Source organism: Myotis lucifugus, unplaced genomic scaffold, assembly GCF_000147115.1.
Source record: "Myotis lucifugus unplaced genomic scaffold, Myoluc2.0 scaffold_8, whole genome shotgun sequence".
Lineage (NCBI taxonomy): Eukaryota > Metazoa > Chordata > Mammalia > Chiroptera > Vespertilionidae > Myotis > Myotis lucifugus.
This window is the reverse complement of record NW_005871056.1, coordinates 15,619,886-15,640,341: the sequence shown is the minus strand read 5'-3', so window position 1 is coordinate 15,640,341 and position 20,456 is coordinate 15,619,886. Positions and strand designations below refer to the sequence as shown.

The 20,456-nt window shown below is 38.1% G+C and overlaps 1 protein-coding gene across 6 annotated transcripts in view; it reads left to right on the top strand.

Annotated features, from left to right (window-relative positions):
* Positions 1-896: 896 nt before the first annotated feature.
* Positions 897-20,456, top strand: part of THUMPD3 (THUMP domain containing 3) — a 25,285-nt gene continuing 5,725 nt past the window's right edge. Inside the window, exons 1-7 of one of the 6 annotated variants that reach the window (XM_006083899.3) lie at positions 897-1,029; positions 2,541-2,829; positions 4,384-4,461; positions 11,985-12,458; positions 15,042-15,172; positions 17,684-17,753; positions 19,055-19,170. In XM_006083899.3, the coding sequence (XP_006083961.1) occupies positions 2,575-2,829; positions 4,384-4,461; positions 11,985-12,458; positions 15,042-15,172; positions 17,684-17,753; positions 19,055-19,170 (1,124 nt within the window). In that variant the 5' untranslated portion in view covers positions 897-1,029; positions 2,541-2,574. Of the gene's footprint in view, positions 1,047-1,093; positions 1,236-1,729; positions 1,753-1,796; positions 1,829-2,540; positions 2,830-4,383; positions 4,462-11,984; positions 12,459-15,041; positions 15,173-17,683; positions 17,754-19,054; positions 19,171-20,456 lie in introns of those variants that run through there. The other 5 variants (XM_014451387.2, XM_014451388.2, XM_023749715.1 and 2 more) reach the window with 5 other exon arrangements.

The window sequence follows — 20,456 nt, the reverse complement described above, 5'->3', positions numbered from 1 at the left end:
GGGCACATACCCAGGCAGGGCACATACCCAGTCAGAGCACATACCCAGTCAGGGCACATACCCAGGCAGGGCACATACCAGGGTTGCAGGCTCGCTCCCCAGTAGCTCCCGGAGGGTGCAGGAGACAAAAGATCAATGTATCTCTCTCTCCCTTTCTCTCTCTAAAATCAATAAAAACATATTTTAAAAAACATATAACAATATACTGTAATAAAAGTTATGTGAATGTGGTCTCTCTCAAAATGTCTCACGGTTGTATGTAGTGTGTGGATACCTTCGACAAAGGAATGATTCATATCCTGTGCAAGACGGGGCAGGAGAGCACAAGTTGCTACTCAGAAAAGGGTGCAACTTAAAACTTATTATTGTTTATTTCTGGAATGTTCCATATAATGTTGTCAGGCCAGGCCAGCGTTGGCCCAGGATAACTAAAACAGTGGAAAACAAAACCACGAGTAAGTGTGTGGGTGTAGGAGGAGGGGCGGGCGGAGGAAGACGACTGCATACAACTCAGGGACTTACTTGAGCAACACCAACTCAGATGTTCAGAGCAAGAATTCTGGTCACATCATCCAAATTCAAACCCCAGCTCTGCAAAGTGCTGTGCCTGACATTTTAGTCAAGATATTTAATAACCTCTCTGGGACTAAGTGTCTCCCGCTTGAAAACGGGAACGGCCAGGTCAGGTAGTTGTTGGAACAAATGAAATGACGGCTGGGAGCACTTACTCAATGCTTGGGACGGATAAGCACTCTAGAAATGCGAGCCATTACGTGACGCGACGCGGCCCGCAGTTCTACAGGTTCAGCGGGCAGGCCATGCTCTCCCCAATTGCAAGAACGAACACGCCGTGTTAGCCGCCACCGGGCACAGACCTTTATGCGCATGTCAAGCTTGCGCCGGCGCCCGCCCCTCGCTCGGAGCCGCAGTGCCAGCGCCGCCTGACTTCCGTTTCCGGGGTTGTCGAGAGTCGGCTTCCGGCGGCGTGACCAGAGCACGTTGAGTCGGCGGCGTGCCGGAGCCGGAAAGGTCTGCGCTGCGGGCCGGTAAACGGGCGGCGGGTGGGAGTGGCTGGGTGTGAAATCGCTAACCCTTGCGAGGGAGGGGCGGCCTGGGTCTTGATCCTTGGGGTGGTGCCGCGCCGGACTTCGGCCTGGTGTCATTGTGGAGCCCTTCTCGCTGTCTCTCCCTGTCCTTGACCGCCTCTCGCCATTCCTGTAACGAGGGCCCAGCGGGTGGGTGTCCGGAGACGCGGTTTTCATTCCAGCCCGAGCCACTGATGGGCCCCCTGACCTTGGGCAGGATATGTCCTTTTACGGACTTGGGTCTCCTTATTTATTTATTTAACCAATCAGCTTTTTAAAAAATATATATTTTTTATTGATTTCAGAGAGAAAGGGAGAGAATCATTGATCAGCTGCCTCCTGCACGATGGATCGTGGATCGAGCAGCAACCAGGGCATATGTCGTGACCTCCCGGTTCTTAGGTTGACGCTCAACCACAGAGCCGCCACTGGCGGTGCTAGCCTCCTTCTTTAGAAGCTGGAGGTCTTATTCACAGTGATTGTGAGCTCATTAAGGGCAGGAATTGACTTTTATTAGTGTTAGACACTGTCGCTTGACCCTGGTTATGGAACAAGGACACTGTAGGTACTCGGTGCCTACTTCTAGGTTGCAAAACCTTAAAACATCTGGTGAGAGCTATTGATCTCCACTTCCCACCTCTCTAACCCCAACCCCAACCATGCTCAGGTACTGGGAATTTGGCTTACTACTTCAGATATTTCACAGATCTCTCTTGATGCCCAGTCATGGGTTCCGGAGCCTGGTCAGTAATAGGCACTAAAATATGTGTAGTCAGTGAAGTTGTTTATCATTTTTAAACGCATGAATCACTATCTCCTTCACAGGAGGAAGATAGATATCCTATTAGCAAGTTTTAATTATGGGCCTGGAAGTATGCTATTCTCACTTAAGTCTCCCAACAACTCTAGAGGAAGATATTCTTTAATTCCCATTTTGCAGATGAGGAAATTGAGGCATAGGAAAATAAACCTGTTTTATGTCATTCAACCTATGAATGGTGAGGACAGGAAGTCAAATCTGTGTCTGAAATTCCAATTCCCATGTTCTTAAATGCTATCTAAAAAAGGCCAAGATGCAGAAATGTATTTGAATGCGCTCTAGTAGCCTCTGTTTTTGGAGTGTTAACTATTATAGTTATGAGGTGGCTATTATCAACATAGATGATCCCAAACCAAACATTGTGTGCTGTGAAAATTCTTTTATTTGTCTTTCTTCTTTTTCCCCCATAGTATCTATATTGCTTATTTAATAATATATTTTACATCTATGCCCATGTTATTCAACCCTTTTATCTTTAGTGAATACTGATTCAGGCATTGTTGACTGAATATGGCTATATCAGTTGTGTTGCCTTGTTCTTCTAGCCCTCCAAAACAGATGTTTTTATTTATAGTTGATATATGAGGTGATAATGTTTGGAGATTATTTTTTTCTTTTCTGTACTGCTTTTGAAGGGACTATATCAAGAATTTTGGAAGCATTGCCAACATGTCTGATGTTCAAGAAGCCACTAACCAACTTTTGCATGTGAACCTTCATGAGAACCAGAGATCTATACACGTGACAGAAAGTGTCCCCAGAAGTGAGTCCGAGCATCTTCGAGTCACTATTGGAGCCACTGTACCTACTGGTTTTGAGCAAGTAGCTGCAGATGAAGTGAGAGAGAAATTGAGATCATCATGCAAAATCAGCAAAGATCGGGGCAAGATATATTTTGACATTTCAGTGGAAAGTCTGGCTCAGGTTTGAATGAAGCAATTTTAAAATAGTTTTCTAAATAGATCATTTTATGGGTATTTCCTATTGTATTTTGTATTGGGTACTGATTTGTAAGATTGACTGGTAGGTTTGTTACATTTTTAGAAGTGATACTAATATTTCCTGAGGATGAATTCACCAGGAGAGTTTCATGTACCTGAAGAAATTCTGGATATCCGCTATACATCTTTGAATTTACTTTAGCATCTAGCTGAGGTTTAGATTTTGGGAGTGAAGCATAAAAGGAGAGTTTTTTTTTTAATCTGTATTAAAAAATACTTGTTCAAAAGTAATTAGGAATCACTGCAGGTGAGAAGTGAAGGTCAGCAAACTGCCATCCCATTAGAATAAAACAGCTAAGCTATATCTCATTACCACTTAAGCAACATGAGGACAGGGATTGCCTTTTTTATTTTTTTTTAAGTCTCCCAAGCTAGAAATCCCACACCCCCAAATGTGTGGGATGAATTGGTAAGCAGGTGTTTTCCATCCAGTATTTTAGTTAATAACCTCAATAGCTTTGTGAAGATAGGCATGATTATCTTCATTAGTCATTAGGCTTAGTAATATGTAATCTGCCCAGGGTTGCTCAGCTAGTAATCATAGAGCTGGAGCTCAAGCCCTATGCTCTTAACCCCAATATACAGTGTACCCCAGAGAGCTATGAGGGAAATATGATAAAGCTTCTCTTGACTGTCTGTATTTCCCTTCTCCCCCAAACCTGTGTTGCTCACATAACACACTAAGCTTCTATTCTTTCATCTGTCCTTCCTTTTCTCTAGAGGAATAGAAAATGTTAGATAACCAAAAAGATGGGAGACTGGGTAAATGGAAAAAAATTTAAATACAAATTATAGGCACAGTAGACCCCCCCACCCCAAATCCATGGAGAAACATTCCAAAAACCCCAGAATCCTATATATACTATGTTTTTTCCTATAAGTATGCTTATGACAAAGTTTAATTTATGAATTAGGTGATTTCATGGATATAAGATTGATTTTTGCCATATATCTTAGCAACCTCAGCATACAGTTTTTTTCTTTCCTTATTCAGTCAGGAACTTTCACCTTTTCACTTAAAGGAAACACTTTACTGCTTCTCTTGGGCATATTCAAATTGCTAGCATCACCACTCTTACACTTTTGGGCCATTCTTAAGTAAAATAATGGATACTTGAACACAAGCACTATGATACCATGACATGGCACTAAGTGACTAATGGGTGGTTAGCATATACACTCTGGATACACTGGACAAAGGGATGATTCATTTCTTAGATGGGACAGCATGAGATTTCATCAAGCTACTCAGAACAGTGTGCAATTTAAAACTTAAGAATCCTTTATTTCTAGAATTTTCCATGTAATATTTTCAGACAGTGGTTGACCACAGATAACTGAAACCACAGATGAGAGGGGATTGCTCTATTAGGTGCTTTAAAGTCTTCGTACGTAATTTTTGTATTTAAATGTCAATAGTTTGTGTGATTCAAAAGCTTTCTCAGAAATTTGTTTCCAACATTATTTTCCTCACCAGGTTCATCGTCTGAGATCAGTTGATAATTTATTTGTGGTTGTTCAGGAGCTTAAAGATTTCCAGTTCAAAGAAACAAAGGTGAGCTATCCCAACCAAACATGGTAGCTGATTTTCAGCCATCATCCCCCAAAAGATTATTTCTACTTTTCATGTTCTATCCTTTAGCATTACTGCTGCTTTTATCATATAGAATACTGGGAAAGTTTTTACAAGAAAATTTAGAGATTTGTTGACAGTCCATCCCAAAAGTTGTTTCTAAAATTTTTTTTATTGATTTGAGGAAGAATCATTGGTTGATTCTTGTATGTACCCTGACTGGGGATCAAACCTCAATCTAGGCGTATTGGGATGGCATTCTAACCAACTGAGCTGTTTGGCCAGGGCCCAAAAGTTGTTTCTAAAAATCAGTATTGGAGGAGGTGGAGAGTGGGCAAAATGAGTGGAGGAGGTCAAAAGGTACAAAATTCTAGGAATAAAGTAAGTAATTGGGATGCAATTTAAAACATGGCAACTATAGTTAATACTGTTATATAGTATATTTCCAAGTTGCTAAGAGAGTAGATCTTAAAAGTTCTCATCACAGGAAAAAATTTTTTGTAACTATGTATGGTGGCAGATGTTAACTAAACTTACTATGATGATCATTTCTCAATATATACAAATATTGTATACCTGAAACTAAAATGTATGTGTCAATTATACCTTATTTTTTAAAAAGATGAAAGAATAAGAAAATATAAAAATTAATATTGGAGCCGAAACCGGTTAGGCTCAGTGGATAGAGCGTTGGCCTGCGGACTGAAAAGTCCCAGGTTCAATTTCAGTCAAGGGCATGTACCTTGGTTGTGGGCACATCCCCAGTGGGGAGTGTGCAGGAGGCAGCTGATGGATGTTTCTCTCTCATCGATATTTCTAACTCTCTATCCCTCTCCCTTCCTCTCTGGAAAAAAATCAATAAAATATATATTTTTTAAAAAGGGAATTAATTAGCAGATCTGTCTTTTTAAAAAATCATTCCACCTAATATTTTTCAGGTTGTGGGCAAAAAACATTTATTTAACTTGCATGGCTATAGTAGTTTGTGCCATAGAAACTGAGAAAATAAAAATCTATGCATTCAGGCAATAATCTAATGCTACATTGAGCATGCAGTCAGTCATACTGCAGCAACAATCCTTCTTTGTTCTATTTTAAGAGTTTAAACTCTTTTGTCTTTAGAACTAAAATAAAGTTTTAAGAAATGTGCCTAAGTTTCTATCCCAAATATTATAATAACCATTTATTTTTTAATAATCAGTTCTAACTGTTGCTCTTCCCTTTCTGTCTGGTTTCTCTTATTAAAACAAGTTAACTCTCAACGGCCTACGTTAGTAAAGAAAAAGGTACTATAAATGCAGAGGTAGTGTAACTGCCAACAGGTCCTTCCAGGTTCTTCTTCATAAATAAAACCGTCCTTGGATACCAAACAGTTGATTATTAACTACAGATCATCCTCCTTCACAAAGCCGTGAGAGCAAAAACTATATGTGTTGTGGCATGCAGAAGTTAGTGGGAGGAGATAGAATTTTTCAACACAGGCCAAAGATCACAACAGGACAAAAATACAAAACTGTGGTCCTGATCGGTTTGGCTCAGTGGATAGAGCGTCGTCCCGGGTTCGATTCCAGTCAAGGGCATGTACCTTGGTTGCAGGCACCTTGGTTGCAGGCACATCCCCAGTCGGGGGGTGTGCAGGAGGCAGCTGATCGATGTTTCTAACTCTCTATCTCTCTCCCTTCCTCTCTGTAAAAAATCAATAAAATATATTTTTAAAAAATTAATATTGGAAACATCAAAATTTAAAAGAAATAAATTTTCACTTTCTTTTTTATTTTTTGACTTTGTTACAAAAGATTAGCTTTGCTAATATATATGGTTTCAAATAGAATTGCTTCCCACCTGTGAGCCAAAGAGCAAGTGACAGTTTGTATCATCTACAAATAACACTTTCCCTCACCATTGGGCTTTTGCCTGGCTTTTTTCTCTAAGTTTAGTTTTTGAAATAAAGCCAAAGTACTATCCCAATAATCCTTCAGTTGTTAAGACAACAGCTTTGTCTCCAACCTGTATTTAGCATCTGATTTGTAAATATTGAGAGGCTGCCTAAGCTGAAGGTTGAAAATAGATCTCGGTAAGGCTTTAGTATTTTTCCACATTGCTTTTTGGTCAGGTTTCCAGAACCAAATGCTTGAAAACTTTTTTCTATTAGTTTTATTGCCTATATGAGAAATAACCTGTTTTTAAAAACTATCATATGGTGCTTAATTCTCTAATTTTTATTTATTGGCAACAGGTTGATTTCCAAAATATCATTCAAAAACCAATCAGCCCTGGCCTGGTGGCTCAGTTAATTTGAGCATCATCCCATACACCAAAAGATAGCAGGTTTGATTCCCGGTCAGGGTGGGAGGCAACTGATATAATGTTTCTCTCACATTGATGTTTCTCTCTTTCTCTCTCCCTTTCTCTCTCTCTAAAAATCAATAAAAAACATATCCTGGGGTGAGAATTAAAAAAAAAAAATACACATACAAAAATAAAGTGGTTTGAACCCACAGCCTAGAAAAAATTAAAACCAGACCTAAAAGAATTCAGAGTGAAAATAGATAAAAGTTGTAATAACCAAAAATGTACTTTCAACACTAGTATTAGATCACTTCAGACAACTGAATCGTTATCTGTGAAACTAGTAAATGATAGGCAGGCTACTAAACATTTTTGCCACGGAGTATTTCAAAATGTTAATAGCCACAAATAAATGTTAGCAGGCATTGAAAAACTAGAAGTTTTAAAAATTTTAATTCTTGTTTCTAACTTGGTGGGTAGATACTATTAAGACAGTGGAACCTCGTTTCTCGAACTTAATTAATTCCAGAAGGCTGTTCGAGAAGCAATTTGTTTGAAAACGGAATCATTTTTTCCCATTAGAAATAATGTAAATTGAATTAATCTGTTCCAGACCCCAAAATGATTCTTTGTTTCAACCTTTCTTATATTCAGTACAGGCCTAATGTACTGTTTAATCTATAAATAAACACTTCTTAAATTTATCAAACCACCTCCTACTAGCCTTAAAGGAATTTTTCACATATCGTTGCCTCCAAAATGCTATCACTGGCTTACTGCCTTTCCTTTATCTAATCAACAACAGTTTTTCTACCTATTCAATTGCCTATGATTGCTGTTTTGTGAGCACTTTCACACGCTTAGCAACATTAGCACTCTTGATGGCCTCTTTATGTTTTAAAATTGTGCTAATCGCCAGCAACAAAAGGATTGCTTGCAAGACTTTTTGTCATGCTGAGGTATCCACATGAAAGGGTTGTTAGGTCGAAAACTGAAGTTTTGGTCCACAGTGTAGACCTTTTTTTCTGAGAACAACTTAGTTGAGAGCCGAATTGTTAGAGATGAGAGATGTTCGAGAAACGAGGTTTGACTGTATTCTCTTAATTCCTGCGTTTTTTTCCATCTTAGAGTTTGTATTATTTTGGTGTTTTTGATCTCTAATTGGTGGTAAATCTGATGTTATGTAATGGTTCTACGTGAGCCAGCTTTTCGGGGTTGTTTTGTAAGTAACTACAAAAGAGGTTGCTGGTGAAGTCCCAAAAGAAGATGAAGTATTAAAGTAGATTTTCAGATCTGTGCATGGGCAACTTCTGTTGTGTGTGACCATGAAAAATTGTTAAGCCCTTCACTTTGTAGACTTTAGTTGCAACATGCCCCAGTAAAACATTGCTTTTAAACATTTGCTTCTAGCTTTTATTCTGTTGACCATCAATTTTATTCTTTGTAGCATTATACTTTCCCTTGTCTTATAAAAAGCCTGTTAGTTTAAGCATTTTAATTGGTATTTTTAAGTATTCAGATGATGTCATGAATCTTTTTTTTTTTTTTAAAGGCTAGCATCTGTGAATTATTTTTCTTTGAACTCTACAAGCTCCTGTTTCTTCTTCTGGTGGCTCACCCCCTCGTTCTGCTTGTCTATCTCTGCCTTGAGCTCTTATTTTTTCAAAGGTATAGCCTCATTACATTTTTTGATGCCATATCCATATGTTTGATTATAGCTTTCAACTGCTCTTCAGCATTGTCTTTCTGGTCAGTTGTTTTTTGTTTTACTCTATTTGTTTTTCTGTTCCTTTCCTCCTTTTTCCTTTCTATGTCCCTGTAAATCTTCTGCTGATAGCATTGATAATTGCTCATCTTTGAATGAGGGAGTTCCTCTTGGACCTGCTATTTAGAGGAGGTTCTCCTGGGAGAAGCCAGAAACTGTTAACACCAGGTCAGCAAGAAATCCCTCTGGTTTGCTTTGAAGTTCCTTCTGACAAAGGGCTGTGGGTGAATGAGTTCTCTTCTTTTTTTAAAAAATAGCTTTACTGAGATAATTTTAAAAAATATATATATATATTTCAGAGAGGAAGGGAGAGGGAGTGAGAGATAGGAACATCAATGATGAGAGAGAATAATTGATCGGCTGCCTCCTGCACATTGTCTGCTGGAGACTGAGCCTACAACCGGGCATGTGCCCTGACCAGGAATCGAACTGTGACCTCCTGGTTCATAGGTCGATGCCCAACCACTGAGCCGCATTGGCCTGACGAGATATAATTTCCACACCATTAAATTAGTTCTTTTTTTTTTAATATATTTTATTGGTTTTTTACAGAGAGGAAGGGAGAGGGACAGAGTTAGAAACATCGATCAGCTGTTTCCTGCACACCTCCTACTGGGGATGTGCCCACAAACAAGGTACATGCCCTTCACCGGAATCGAACCTGGGACCTTTCGGTCCGCAGGCCAACGCTCTATCCACTGAGCCAAACCAGTTAGGGCTAAATTAGTTCTTTTAACTATTACTTCTTCCTAGCCTAAAGAGATCAGCACCTTCGGGGTTATTTACTATATTGAGTACTGTTCCCAATTCTTCCTTACCAATGGACTGCTTTCAGCAAATAGAACTTGTCTGTGAGGTTCCTTGTTCAGTCTCCATTTCTTTCCCCTGCTTCTTCTTGGTACAAACGGAGTCCAGTGCACATACTTCTTCCCTGCTGTTCCCAAGAAGAGTTTATTTGCTGCAGCTATGCAGACTGGTCTACCCTTTATCTGAGATCTATAGGCATTCTTCCTCTATGTCCGTGGTTCTCAACCTGTGGGTCGCGACCCCTTTGGCAGTCGAACAAACCTTTCACAGGGGTCGCCTAAGACCATCCTGCATATCAGATATTTACATTACGATTCATAACAGTAGCAACATTACAGTTATGAAGTAGCAATGAAAATAATTTTAGGGTTGGGTCACAATATGAGGAACTGTATTTAAAGGGCCAGAAGGTTGAGAACCACTGCTCTGTGTCTTCCTGCACCTGTTTGACCTTCACTGCACTTGGGAATTCTTATGTTAGAATTCCCATGTTATGGTTCAAGGTTATGAATATCATGCAGATTCTATTAAGATAGAGTTGGTATTTCTGTTGTTTTTTCTTTTACAATGGTTTCTGAAGAAAGAAAGGGACTGTACCAGTGTTATTCCACCATGCTAAACCTAGATGCCCTTTATAGGAAAATTATTTGTCAATGGAATTAGATCTGCCAAACCTGAAATTACCATTATTTTATCAGGTTTCTTGTAGTATCAAAGCCTTCACTCACTTCCATTTCAAGTTTTAGTTCCATCAGCCAGGATGGATTTCGTTCTGCTTTGATCTTCAATGACATGTACTGTCTACCAGCACTCTGCAGTAGCTTTGTAATGGCAATGTTCTGTGTCTATGCTGTCCAGCATGATAGCCACTGGCCACCAGTGTGTGAAGTGTGGCTAATGTGACTGAATTTTAAATTTTTTAAATCATTTAAATATTGACTACATGTGACTGATGGCTGCTGAATTGGACAGCTGTGTATCACCCATTTTAACATTTAATCACGTTATCCAACAGCTATTGATTGAATACCTTTTGTATATCAAGCACTTTTCTACGAGTGTGGCTTATAGCAATGGTCAAGACAGGTAAAGTCCTTCCCACCCTCCACTTAATTCTGGGAGGAACTTTGGTGGTGAATGTTAGAAATGCTCTCAGCGATGTGGCAGGAATGAGTCAAACACTCGAAACTGGATGGGCAAGGCAAATTTGCTCCTGCAGAAGGGTGCTGTTGCCAGCTGGGAATCCTGGGCAAAGCACGCAAATGGGAAGTCCCTTCAGGGTTTTATTTCCTGACTCGGGTCTGCCCTGCCTTTTACTCTGAACTCTGACTTGATTGGTCAGGGCTCAGAGCTCGGGTTCCCATTATTGTGTGATTGGCTAATTCAGAGGAAGGAGAGGGGTAAGGCGGAGCATAAGATGGCGGTCCCCTGAGACTCTGATGGTCATATCAAAATGGGGGCAAGCTCCTTTCTTTGATGGAAAAGATCGCTGGTTCACTCTCACAGTGAACAATATATAAACCTAGTAACTTTAGATAATGCTAAGCTCTGTAAAGAAAATAAAATGAAAGAGAAGACTTGAGAGGACTAATATTAGTAGAGCAGGTCTCTCAGAGGAAATGCCTTTTAAATTGCTATTAGATAATGAGAAGAAAGCCAGCAGTGCAGAGACCATGTGAACCAAATAACTTCCAAGCAGAGGAAGTGAGGGCGAGAATGATCCTGAAGTGATGTATGAGAAGTAGGCAGGAGTGAGATTATGTTGGGCTTCTTAAAGAATTTCGATTTTTTTAATGTGCATTGGGAAGCTATTGACAGACTCTAAACAAGGGAGGGGAGGGGCACAATCAGATTTCCTTTTTTTTTTTTTCTTTAAGCCTTGCCGAAACAAGGCCACTAGATTTCCTTTTTTAAAGGATGAGTTTAGATACTATTTAGAAATTGGATAGATAAATTTTTAACTGCTCAAAATTTTTTTCTTTTGAAAAATAGTTAATATGGTCCTGGCTGGTGTGTCTTGGTGGTTGGAGCATCAGCCCTCGCATGGAAGGGTCTCAAGTTCAATTCCCGGTGAAGGGCATGTACTTGGGTTACAGGTTTGATCCCCAGCCCTGGTCAGGGGCGAGTGTGGGAGGCAGCCAATGGATGTGTCTCTCTCACATCAATGTTTCTCTCTCCCTCTTTCCCTCCCTGCCTCCTTCCTCCCACTCTCTAAAAATCAATGGAAAAAATATCCTCAGGTGAGGATTAACAAAAAAAAGTTAGTATTTATACATAGCACAAAATTTAAAAGGTAATCAGTGAGAATGAGGTAAGTTGCCCTCCTTTTCTTTCATCCACCCACTTCCCATCTCTGGAGGTAACCACTGTTAATAGTTTCTTATTGCTTACATTTTAATCTTGAAGCTCAACTTCTGATCTATTGTTCTGTCTTGTATTCTTCTTTAGTGATTTAATTTGTATATATCTTAATTTTCAATGAGATTTTTATTTCCTCAATTACAACCATTATTTTATTGACTCTTGTTTTGCACCCCTACCACCCTTAACATAATGATTAGTGTCATCTGCAGGCAAAGTAGGAGTTTATTTGTCTAATTAAAGTGGTGAAAAATTAATGGATTTTATTCTCTGTCCCTTCTAGGAAAAAGTCCTAAAGGATTTTGAAGAATTGGCTGGGAAGCTTCCATGGTCAGACCCTTTAAAAGTATGGAAAATGAACACCAGTTTCAAGAAAAAAAAAACAAAGCGCAAAAAGTTAAATCAGAATTTAAGTAAAGAGAAGATTGATAATGGAGGAGACAAAAGAGATGAGAGAGATGTTAAAAAAGAGTTGTCTAATAATGCCTTAGATTCACATATTTTAGACTACTATGAAAAGCCAGCCATCAAAGAAGAGATATCAACATTAGTAGGTGATGTTTTGGCATCTTGCAAAAATGAGGATGATGAGAGCTCAAAAGAAGACACTGATCCCGAAGTGCTAAAGTTTAGAGTCACATGCAACAGGGCAGGAGAGAAACATTGCTTTTCCTCAAATGAGGCTGCAAGAGATTTTGGGGGTGCTGTTCAAGATTATTTTAAGTGGAAGGCTGACATGACCAACTTTGATGTGGAGGTAGGTACAGGCTCTGATTGTGATGATTCAAGAATGCCATTATAGATTTGTAGAATTTTCAGGCTAACTTAATCTATGGACAATTAAACAGGCCACAGAGCTAATAGTGTGTGGCTAATAAGAGCATGGGCTGTGGAGACTGATATAATCCAAATTTAGATTTTGTACTGTATAACTGGAAAAAATATTCTCTCTGAGCCTGTTTTCAAATAGAGCCATTGTAGTATATATCTCTAAGTGTGTCCTGAAGGTTAAATGAGATAATACATTTTAAGTGTTTGGTGTAATACCTGGTATATACTATGTGCTTAATAGATGAGAACTACTAAGACTTGAGTTTTCTAATTTCTAATCTAGTACTTTGTACAACATTACATGGACTTTCAGATTATAAAATTCAACTAGGGTACCTTTGTTTTAGAGGAAAAAAATTTTTAATATATTTTTTCTTTATTGATTCTAGAGAGAGGAAGGGAGAGAAAGGGAAAGAAGGACAAAGAAACATCAAGCAGTTGCTGCTGCACAAGCCCCTGCCAGGGATTGAACCCACAACTTGGGTATGTGCCCTTTCCAGGAATCGAACCTGCCACATTTTGGTGTACAGGACAATGCTCTAACCAACTGAGCCACACTAGCCAGGGCTAGAGAATTTTTAAAAGAGTTTATTTCAGCCAAACTGACAACATATTCTGGGGATCAATTGATTATTTTTTTAGAGAGAGAGTAGGGGAGGGAGAAAGAGAGAAACATTGATGATAGAGAAACATTGATTGGCTGCCTCCTGCAAGCCCCCTACTGAGGATTGTGCCCTCAATCCAAACCAGCGACCTCTTGGTGCATGGGACAATGGCTCGGCTGGAGTACATTTTTAAAACAAACCCCGGATCTCCTAAAATCAGGACATCATGGTTAATACTCATCCTAGAGCCAGCTCTCCTCTTGCTTAAATTCTGCTAGATTCTCAAACCCAGATACCTCATTTTAATATGCTTACCCTCCTTAGTCTCAATCTATTACATGGGTGATTCACATGTGAACCATACTAAATTGTTTTTAAATCTCTAACAGCTTAAAAGGTCCCCAGCAGCTGATGTTTTTACCAAAAAGTCATTTTCTGTTGCTTTTGGGACACTTGAATCTGGGGCAAGCTACTTATTCTCTCTGTAACTTTTATTATATTTTATATCAAATCAGAACAATAACTCCCCATTCCTTTTTTTCCTCATAAGAATAAAGAGGCTAACTAGAACACTAATGTCCAAAAGTTAGCAAGGAGGCTCAGAGGACAGATACTAGAGCCATACTACCTGGGTTCAGATCCTAATTTACAAGCAGTATGACTTGGGGCAAATAAGCTGACATCTTTGTGCCTCAGTTTTCTCATCTAAAAAAAGTAGGATAATATAGTATCTAGCTCAGGGTGTGAATATGAAATGAGATAATAAATATAAAGTGTGTAGAACACTGGCTTGCATATGGCTAGATAAGTGACAGCTGCTGCTGCTAAGATCATGATGAGACATTTTATTTTTGTTTTAATAGTTTATATTTAATTATATTAGAAAAACTGTAGGACAGAAAACATTTCACAGACATTGAGTCAAATTTTAAAAAACATTAAGTTAGAAAATAATAGGTGATAAAGCAGATGTATTAACAATTACTTAAAAGTTAAAATTTTAGCCCTAACTGGTTTGGCTCAGTGAATAGAGCGTCGGCCTGCGGACTGAAGGGTCCCAGGTTTGATTCCGGTCAAGGGCATGTACTTGGTTGCGGGCATATCCCCAGTGGGGGTTGTGCAGGAGGCATCTGATTGATGTTTCTCTCTCATTGATGTTTCTCTCTATCCCTCTCCCTTCCTCTCTGTAAAAAAATCAATAAAATATATATTTTTTAAAAAGTTAAAATTTTAAAAATGTATATTAAGGCTCGACCTGTGTGACTCAGTGGTTGAGCGTCACCCTATGAACCAGGAGGTCACGGTTTGATTCCCAGTCAGGGCACATGCCTGGGTTGTGAACTCGATCCCTAGTAGGGGGCGTGCATGAAGCAGCCGATCAATGATTCTCTCTTATCATTCATGTTTCTATCTCTCCCTCTCTTTTCCTCTCCGAAATCAATCAAAAAAATTTTTTTTTAAATGTATATTAAGAAACCCATAGACATTCAAAATATGTTTATATTATAAAAATGAAGGGGACATGATTATAACCAACTTACAAATACAGGAAATGAAAAGAATAAAATAGATGTTAAAATTTAAAAGTTATATATATATATATTATATGATATCATTTATATGAAGTTCAAAACAAGATAAAACTAATATATAGTAGAAGTAGTCAGATTAATAATTACTGGGAAGGGCAAAGGAGCATTCTGGTGTGCTGGAAATACTGTATATCTTTATCTGAGTGGCAGTTAAATTCACTGTGTTGCATACTTAAGATTTGTGTACTTTATGTAAAGTATACCTCAATAATAAAGTAAAAAATTTAATAAATTCTGAAATTTAAAAATCCTAGTAATAAGTGCAGTTTGAACAATTCTAAAACTATTTTATTTTATCTTGCTTTATTTTAGGTGCTTTTGAATATCCATGATAATGAAGTCATTGTGGGCATCGCATTGACAGAAGAGAGTCTCCACCGAAGAAATATCACACATTTTGGACCTACAACTCTAAGATCTACTCTTGCTTATGGAATGCTCCGGTAAGAGAATGGGTTACCATCTAGCTTAAAGTGGCAATTTGGTTTCAGGTTTCCCTTCAAAATACTTTAATTTCTTGTGAGGTACTGTGTGGGGGTTTAGTGGATAAAGAATAGGGCAAAAAGCTGATGATCTGTTTCCCTTGTGTCCAGTGTTGATTCTTTATGATCCTGAAAATATCACTTAATTACTATATCAGTTTTATTGATTTTAAAATGGGAAGATAGTTTTCATCTACCTCTTGACTGGCATTGCCACATTGTTTAGAAAGAATATACTGTATGTTGGGAAATAGAGAAAATTTTACTTTGTTTCATTTCTGCCAGTGAAGCAGATGAAAGCAGAGATTTTTTAAAAATGTCTAATGTGTAAATGAACACAGAGAGCATTTACTTATATTTTTAAATTTTATAATCACTGCAACCTAGGAATCATCCTGGAATTTTCCACTTTCCCAAATGTAAGACCCAGCTTCCTTGCTTCTTTTCCCTGTTCCCTTTTATAATAGGTGCTTCTTTCCACCACTCAGACAGGTTGTCTTCTCTAGGTTTCTATTTTTTAGAGTGAAAAATAGGTTTGCTGTGAATCTTCAAGGATTAGTAGTGAGGAGTAAATGCAGAAACATATGCAAAATACCTGTTATATACATGGCATATCCTGGCAGTCCTCTTTTACCTGCTCATCCATGGAGTCACAGTTCAAACACAGTTAGAACCTATCAATTCGATGATAATAATAGAAAACTGGGGACATTTGATTAAGTCTTTATTTATTTAACGAACATCTACTGCCAGGCATGGTGGTGGTGTAGGAGCCAGGGACATGAATAGTTATTTTGGGTGCAATGATTAGAAACCTAAGTAAGCTAGTTTAAGATTTTAAAAAGTGTTGTTGGTGTGAGAAGGGGATTTATTGGAAAAATACTGAGAAGTCTTGGGGAATCCAGAGAAAAACTGAAAGCCATGTTTCAAGAAGAGTAGGAACCAGATCTTGAAAAACTACCTAGACAGTAATTTTTGTCTCTCCCAAGGGTTTGTGTGCTCTTCTCTGCTCATGTGTGTAAATGGCTGCCCGTCATCCACAGTTATGTATTCCCATTTTCAAATGACCAACTCCCTATTGCCTAGGGCAGTGGTTCTCAACCTTCTGGCCCTTTAATACAGTTCCTCATGTTGTGGTGACCCCCAACCATAAAATTATTTTCATTGCTACTTCATAACTGTAATGTTGCTACTGTTATGAATCGTAATGTAAATATCTGATATGCAGGATGGTCTTAGGCGACCCCTTTGAAGGGGTTGTTCGACCGCCAAAGGGGTCACGACCCACAGGTTGAGAACCGCTGGCCTAGGGCTTCTAGTTCTTTATTCTAAATTCTTGGAAGAGAGAATCCGTTTGACATAGTTTTGGTCAAGTGTTCACCCAGACCCTGGCAGCAATGGCTGGGAGTACAGGGTTGCTTACTGTGAACAGGGTTGCTAACGATTCTGTTGCCATGTGTGGAGGGGCAGGAACAGGGAGGTAGAGCTGGAAAGGTATTAAAACAAGAATCCAGTGTTATCCCCAAGAATCTCAAGTCTTGAGAGGGAGGTAAATAATTACCTTACATGTAAAAATACCATAATAGAATGTGGAAAGATTAGCAGGACAAAAGGAGAAACCTAATGAGCTGTCTGAGGAGGGGGTGCTTCAGAGAGGGGGTAACATTTAAGCCACTAACAGTAATGTTTCTAATCCCAACTCTGTCACCTATTAGTTTTGTGTCTATGGACAAGTTTTACATCAGTTTATCTGTAAAATTAGAATAGTAATAGCGACCTAGCTCATAGGGTTATTAAAAGATTAAATGAGATGATGCATGCAAAGAATTAAATCCAAGCCTAGCAAATACAGCAGGTCCTCAAATAACATTGTTTCTTATAGCATTGATGAGATGCCAGAGATGGTGGAACTTAACTCATTTATATCCATTAGCCTGTGATAAAATTGGTTTCTTTATATGTCATTTCCCTTAAAGTTGCAGAACCTATCAATGACATCAAGTGAGGAATTACTGTATTAAGTACTCATAGTAAAGCAAATATTTTTATAGCAAAATTATCTTTAAAATTTATAAGGAAAGGAATACTGAATGTCTAATTTCCACTTCTATTTGAAACATGTTTGTGGTTTTTTATAATGTACCAATACAGGCTTATATGCAAAATAACGTGTTTTCTAAAGGCATACATGTATATTAAAAGATCTAGAGACTAAGTTTCATCTGTAATGAAATGGGATTTTGGATAATAGTAAAAGGATACTTTAGTTATATGTAATGCTTTTTTTTCTTTTAACTGCTAAGATATAGAGTCAACATGTAATTACAGATTGATTTTTTAAATGAATATTGATTGGTGTTTCTTCATTGCTAATGTAATAGGTCCTTGATTTTATAGCTTCAGAAATAGTCACTGTGGAAGCTTCAGCTGTTGGCTGAAGTCTCTTCACATAGGTTGTTTTCTTTTCTCTAGGCTCTGTGCTCCTCAACCTTCTGATATAATAGTTGATCCGATGTGTGGAACAGGGGCAATACCAATAGAGGTAATAACTTTTCTTTAGCTTTTAATAAGCAAGTTACATTCAGAATGTTCTAGAACCAATGAGCATATTAGACATAATGAAATCAAAGGCCCCTTTTCCTCCAAAAAAAAAATATAAAAAACTTGAAGCACTTTCATGTAAGAGTAGATATGAGAATGTAAATGTAGAAAAACCTAAGCTGATATATGATCAAAATGAATGAAATTGTCAAAGGAATTGACAAGTTATATATATATATATATATATATATATAGATTTGTTCACCAAAGTATAAAATACTTTATTTAGAGTACTCCCCTTAAACTTGGAAGTATTACAAAACCCCTCTCTTTTAGAGACTAGAAATCTAAATAGGTATTGAAGAAAAAAATGAATGTTGGGAAATCAGAATCACCTGAAAGGCTTTCATCAAACTCTAGGTCTCTTTTACATCCCCTGTACATCACCCCTCTACATCACCCGCAAGTGTCTGGGCAAAAGAAAAAGCGATGAAGCACTGTGTTCATGGATGAGGGGATATTACCATTTACAAAGAAAGAGGTGTTTGTTACTAAACAGAGGGCAGAACTTTCCCTGCCTTCATGTCAGAAACCTGTTAATCTGCACAAACATTGTTGAGGCCTAGGGGAGTATGCCACCTTATTCCACAAATATGTAGCAGCTAGGTATTTACATTGTGCTGACATGTTTTTTACCTAAAATTGCAAAATCCTTTCAGGGATATGGTAGTTATTATTCAAAAGCCTATATACAATGGAGATTACATTGTATTTTGAAATTCTCAAATATTCCAATATATCAGATTATGCAAAATCTTATCATCACAAAAGGATATAGGTTAGTTTGATTTGGTTGTTTTTTCAAACTACATTTGTATTTAAGGTCTGTAATGCCTACTATAGTGTGCCAGATACTGCTGCGTGAGGGGTTGAATAAAATACTAGACTTGAGTTCTCAGATTTGTTGAGAGTCAGACAGGCATAGAAATAATTTAAAATAGCACAGTGCAGTGACAGACATGTACAAAGTGCTCTGGGGAGGAGCAAATGAGGCAGCTTGGAGAGTTAGGGTTTATGCACACAGCTAGGTCTTGAAAGATTAGTTCAGCAAGCAGAGAAAGAATAAGGGCATTTCAAACAGGGGGTATAGCAAAGTTGACAACATGCAGTGTTTTGCCACTTTAGAAAAGCACTGGACTATTGGATTGGATGTCTTATTTGTTAACAATTGAAATGATTTTTTTCTTTAATCATTTTTTGCAGTTTGTGACTTCTGTTTCAATATATACTCTTGTCTTTTAGGGGGCTACTGAATGGTTTAACTGCTTTCATATTGCTGGTGACAATAATCCATTGGCTGTGAATAGAGCGGCAAATAACATCTCATCTTTACTGACCAAGAGCCAAATTAAAGAAGGGTAAATTTTTTTTCAATCCTCACCTGAGGATACACTTACTGATTTTTAGAGGGGAGGGGGGGAGAGGGGGGAAAAAACAGTGATGTGTGAGAGAACATCGAGGGATTGCTTTCTGTACGTGCTCCAAAGGGGGATCAAACTCACAATCGAGTTATGTGCCTTGACTGGGAATCAAACCCACAACCTATACAGGCCAGTACTCCCAACAACACTCACAACAGCCAGGGCAAAAAAGGGTAAACTTTTTAAAGTTTCTATAGCATATCTTAGACTTAGGTATTGACTTTATATGATTAATACCCCCAGTGTACTATGGCATGATTTAATCAAAATAAACGTATCGAGACTCCATTTAAATTTTAAACAATTGTTTATTGATTTTAAAGAGGGAGAGAAATGTCAATTTGTTGTTCCACTTATGCATTCATTGGATGATTCTTATTTTTCTATTTCTGAACATTTTCTTGTTTTTTAGACCTCTATACCTCACTTTTGTCTGTTCCATCTGTACTATTTCTGCTAGATTTTTTTTAATGTTTTTATTGATTATTAGAGGAAGGGAGAGGGATAGAGAGATCGAAACATTGAAAATGAGAGGAACATCATTGATTGGCTGCCTCCTGCACACCCCCTACTGGGGATTGAGCCATCAACCTGGGCATGTGCTCTGACCAGGAATCAAATCAGCAACCTCTTGTTTCCTGGGTTGATGTTCAACCTCTGAACCACACCAGCTAGGCTTCTTACCTAGATTTTTAATATATTTTTTTTTATTTTGTTGCAATTATTGGTGCTTTTGATTGTAAAACTTTTTTTCAATGTGTTTCTCACCCACCCATTATATCATTTTTCTTAAATTCTTTATCAATAGTATAACCCTTCATTTATGCTCATATTTTGTTTTCCTGTTGTATTTTATTTCTTAAACCAGTAGCTTTGCCTTAATGGAATTTAAATCATGCTATTATTTATTACCTTTTGTCATCTATATTAATATATGACAAAGAGGGAGGGGGATAGAAACATCAATTTGTTGTCCCACTTATTTATGCATTCATTGGTTGATTGTTGTATGTGCCCTGAATGGGGATCAAAAAACCCGCAACCTTGGCATATTGGGATGATGCTCTCACCCAGGGGCGGGGAACATCCAGCCGGTGGCCTGAAAAATATTTGGTCCAGCCCTGCCAAGGCAACTGAAGATAGGACTCGAAATTCAATAAACCTGGGAACTTTTTTCATAGCAACATAAATTTATATTAAGTGAATTATATTAAGCTAATGAT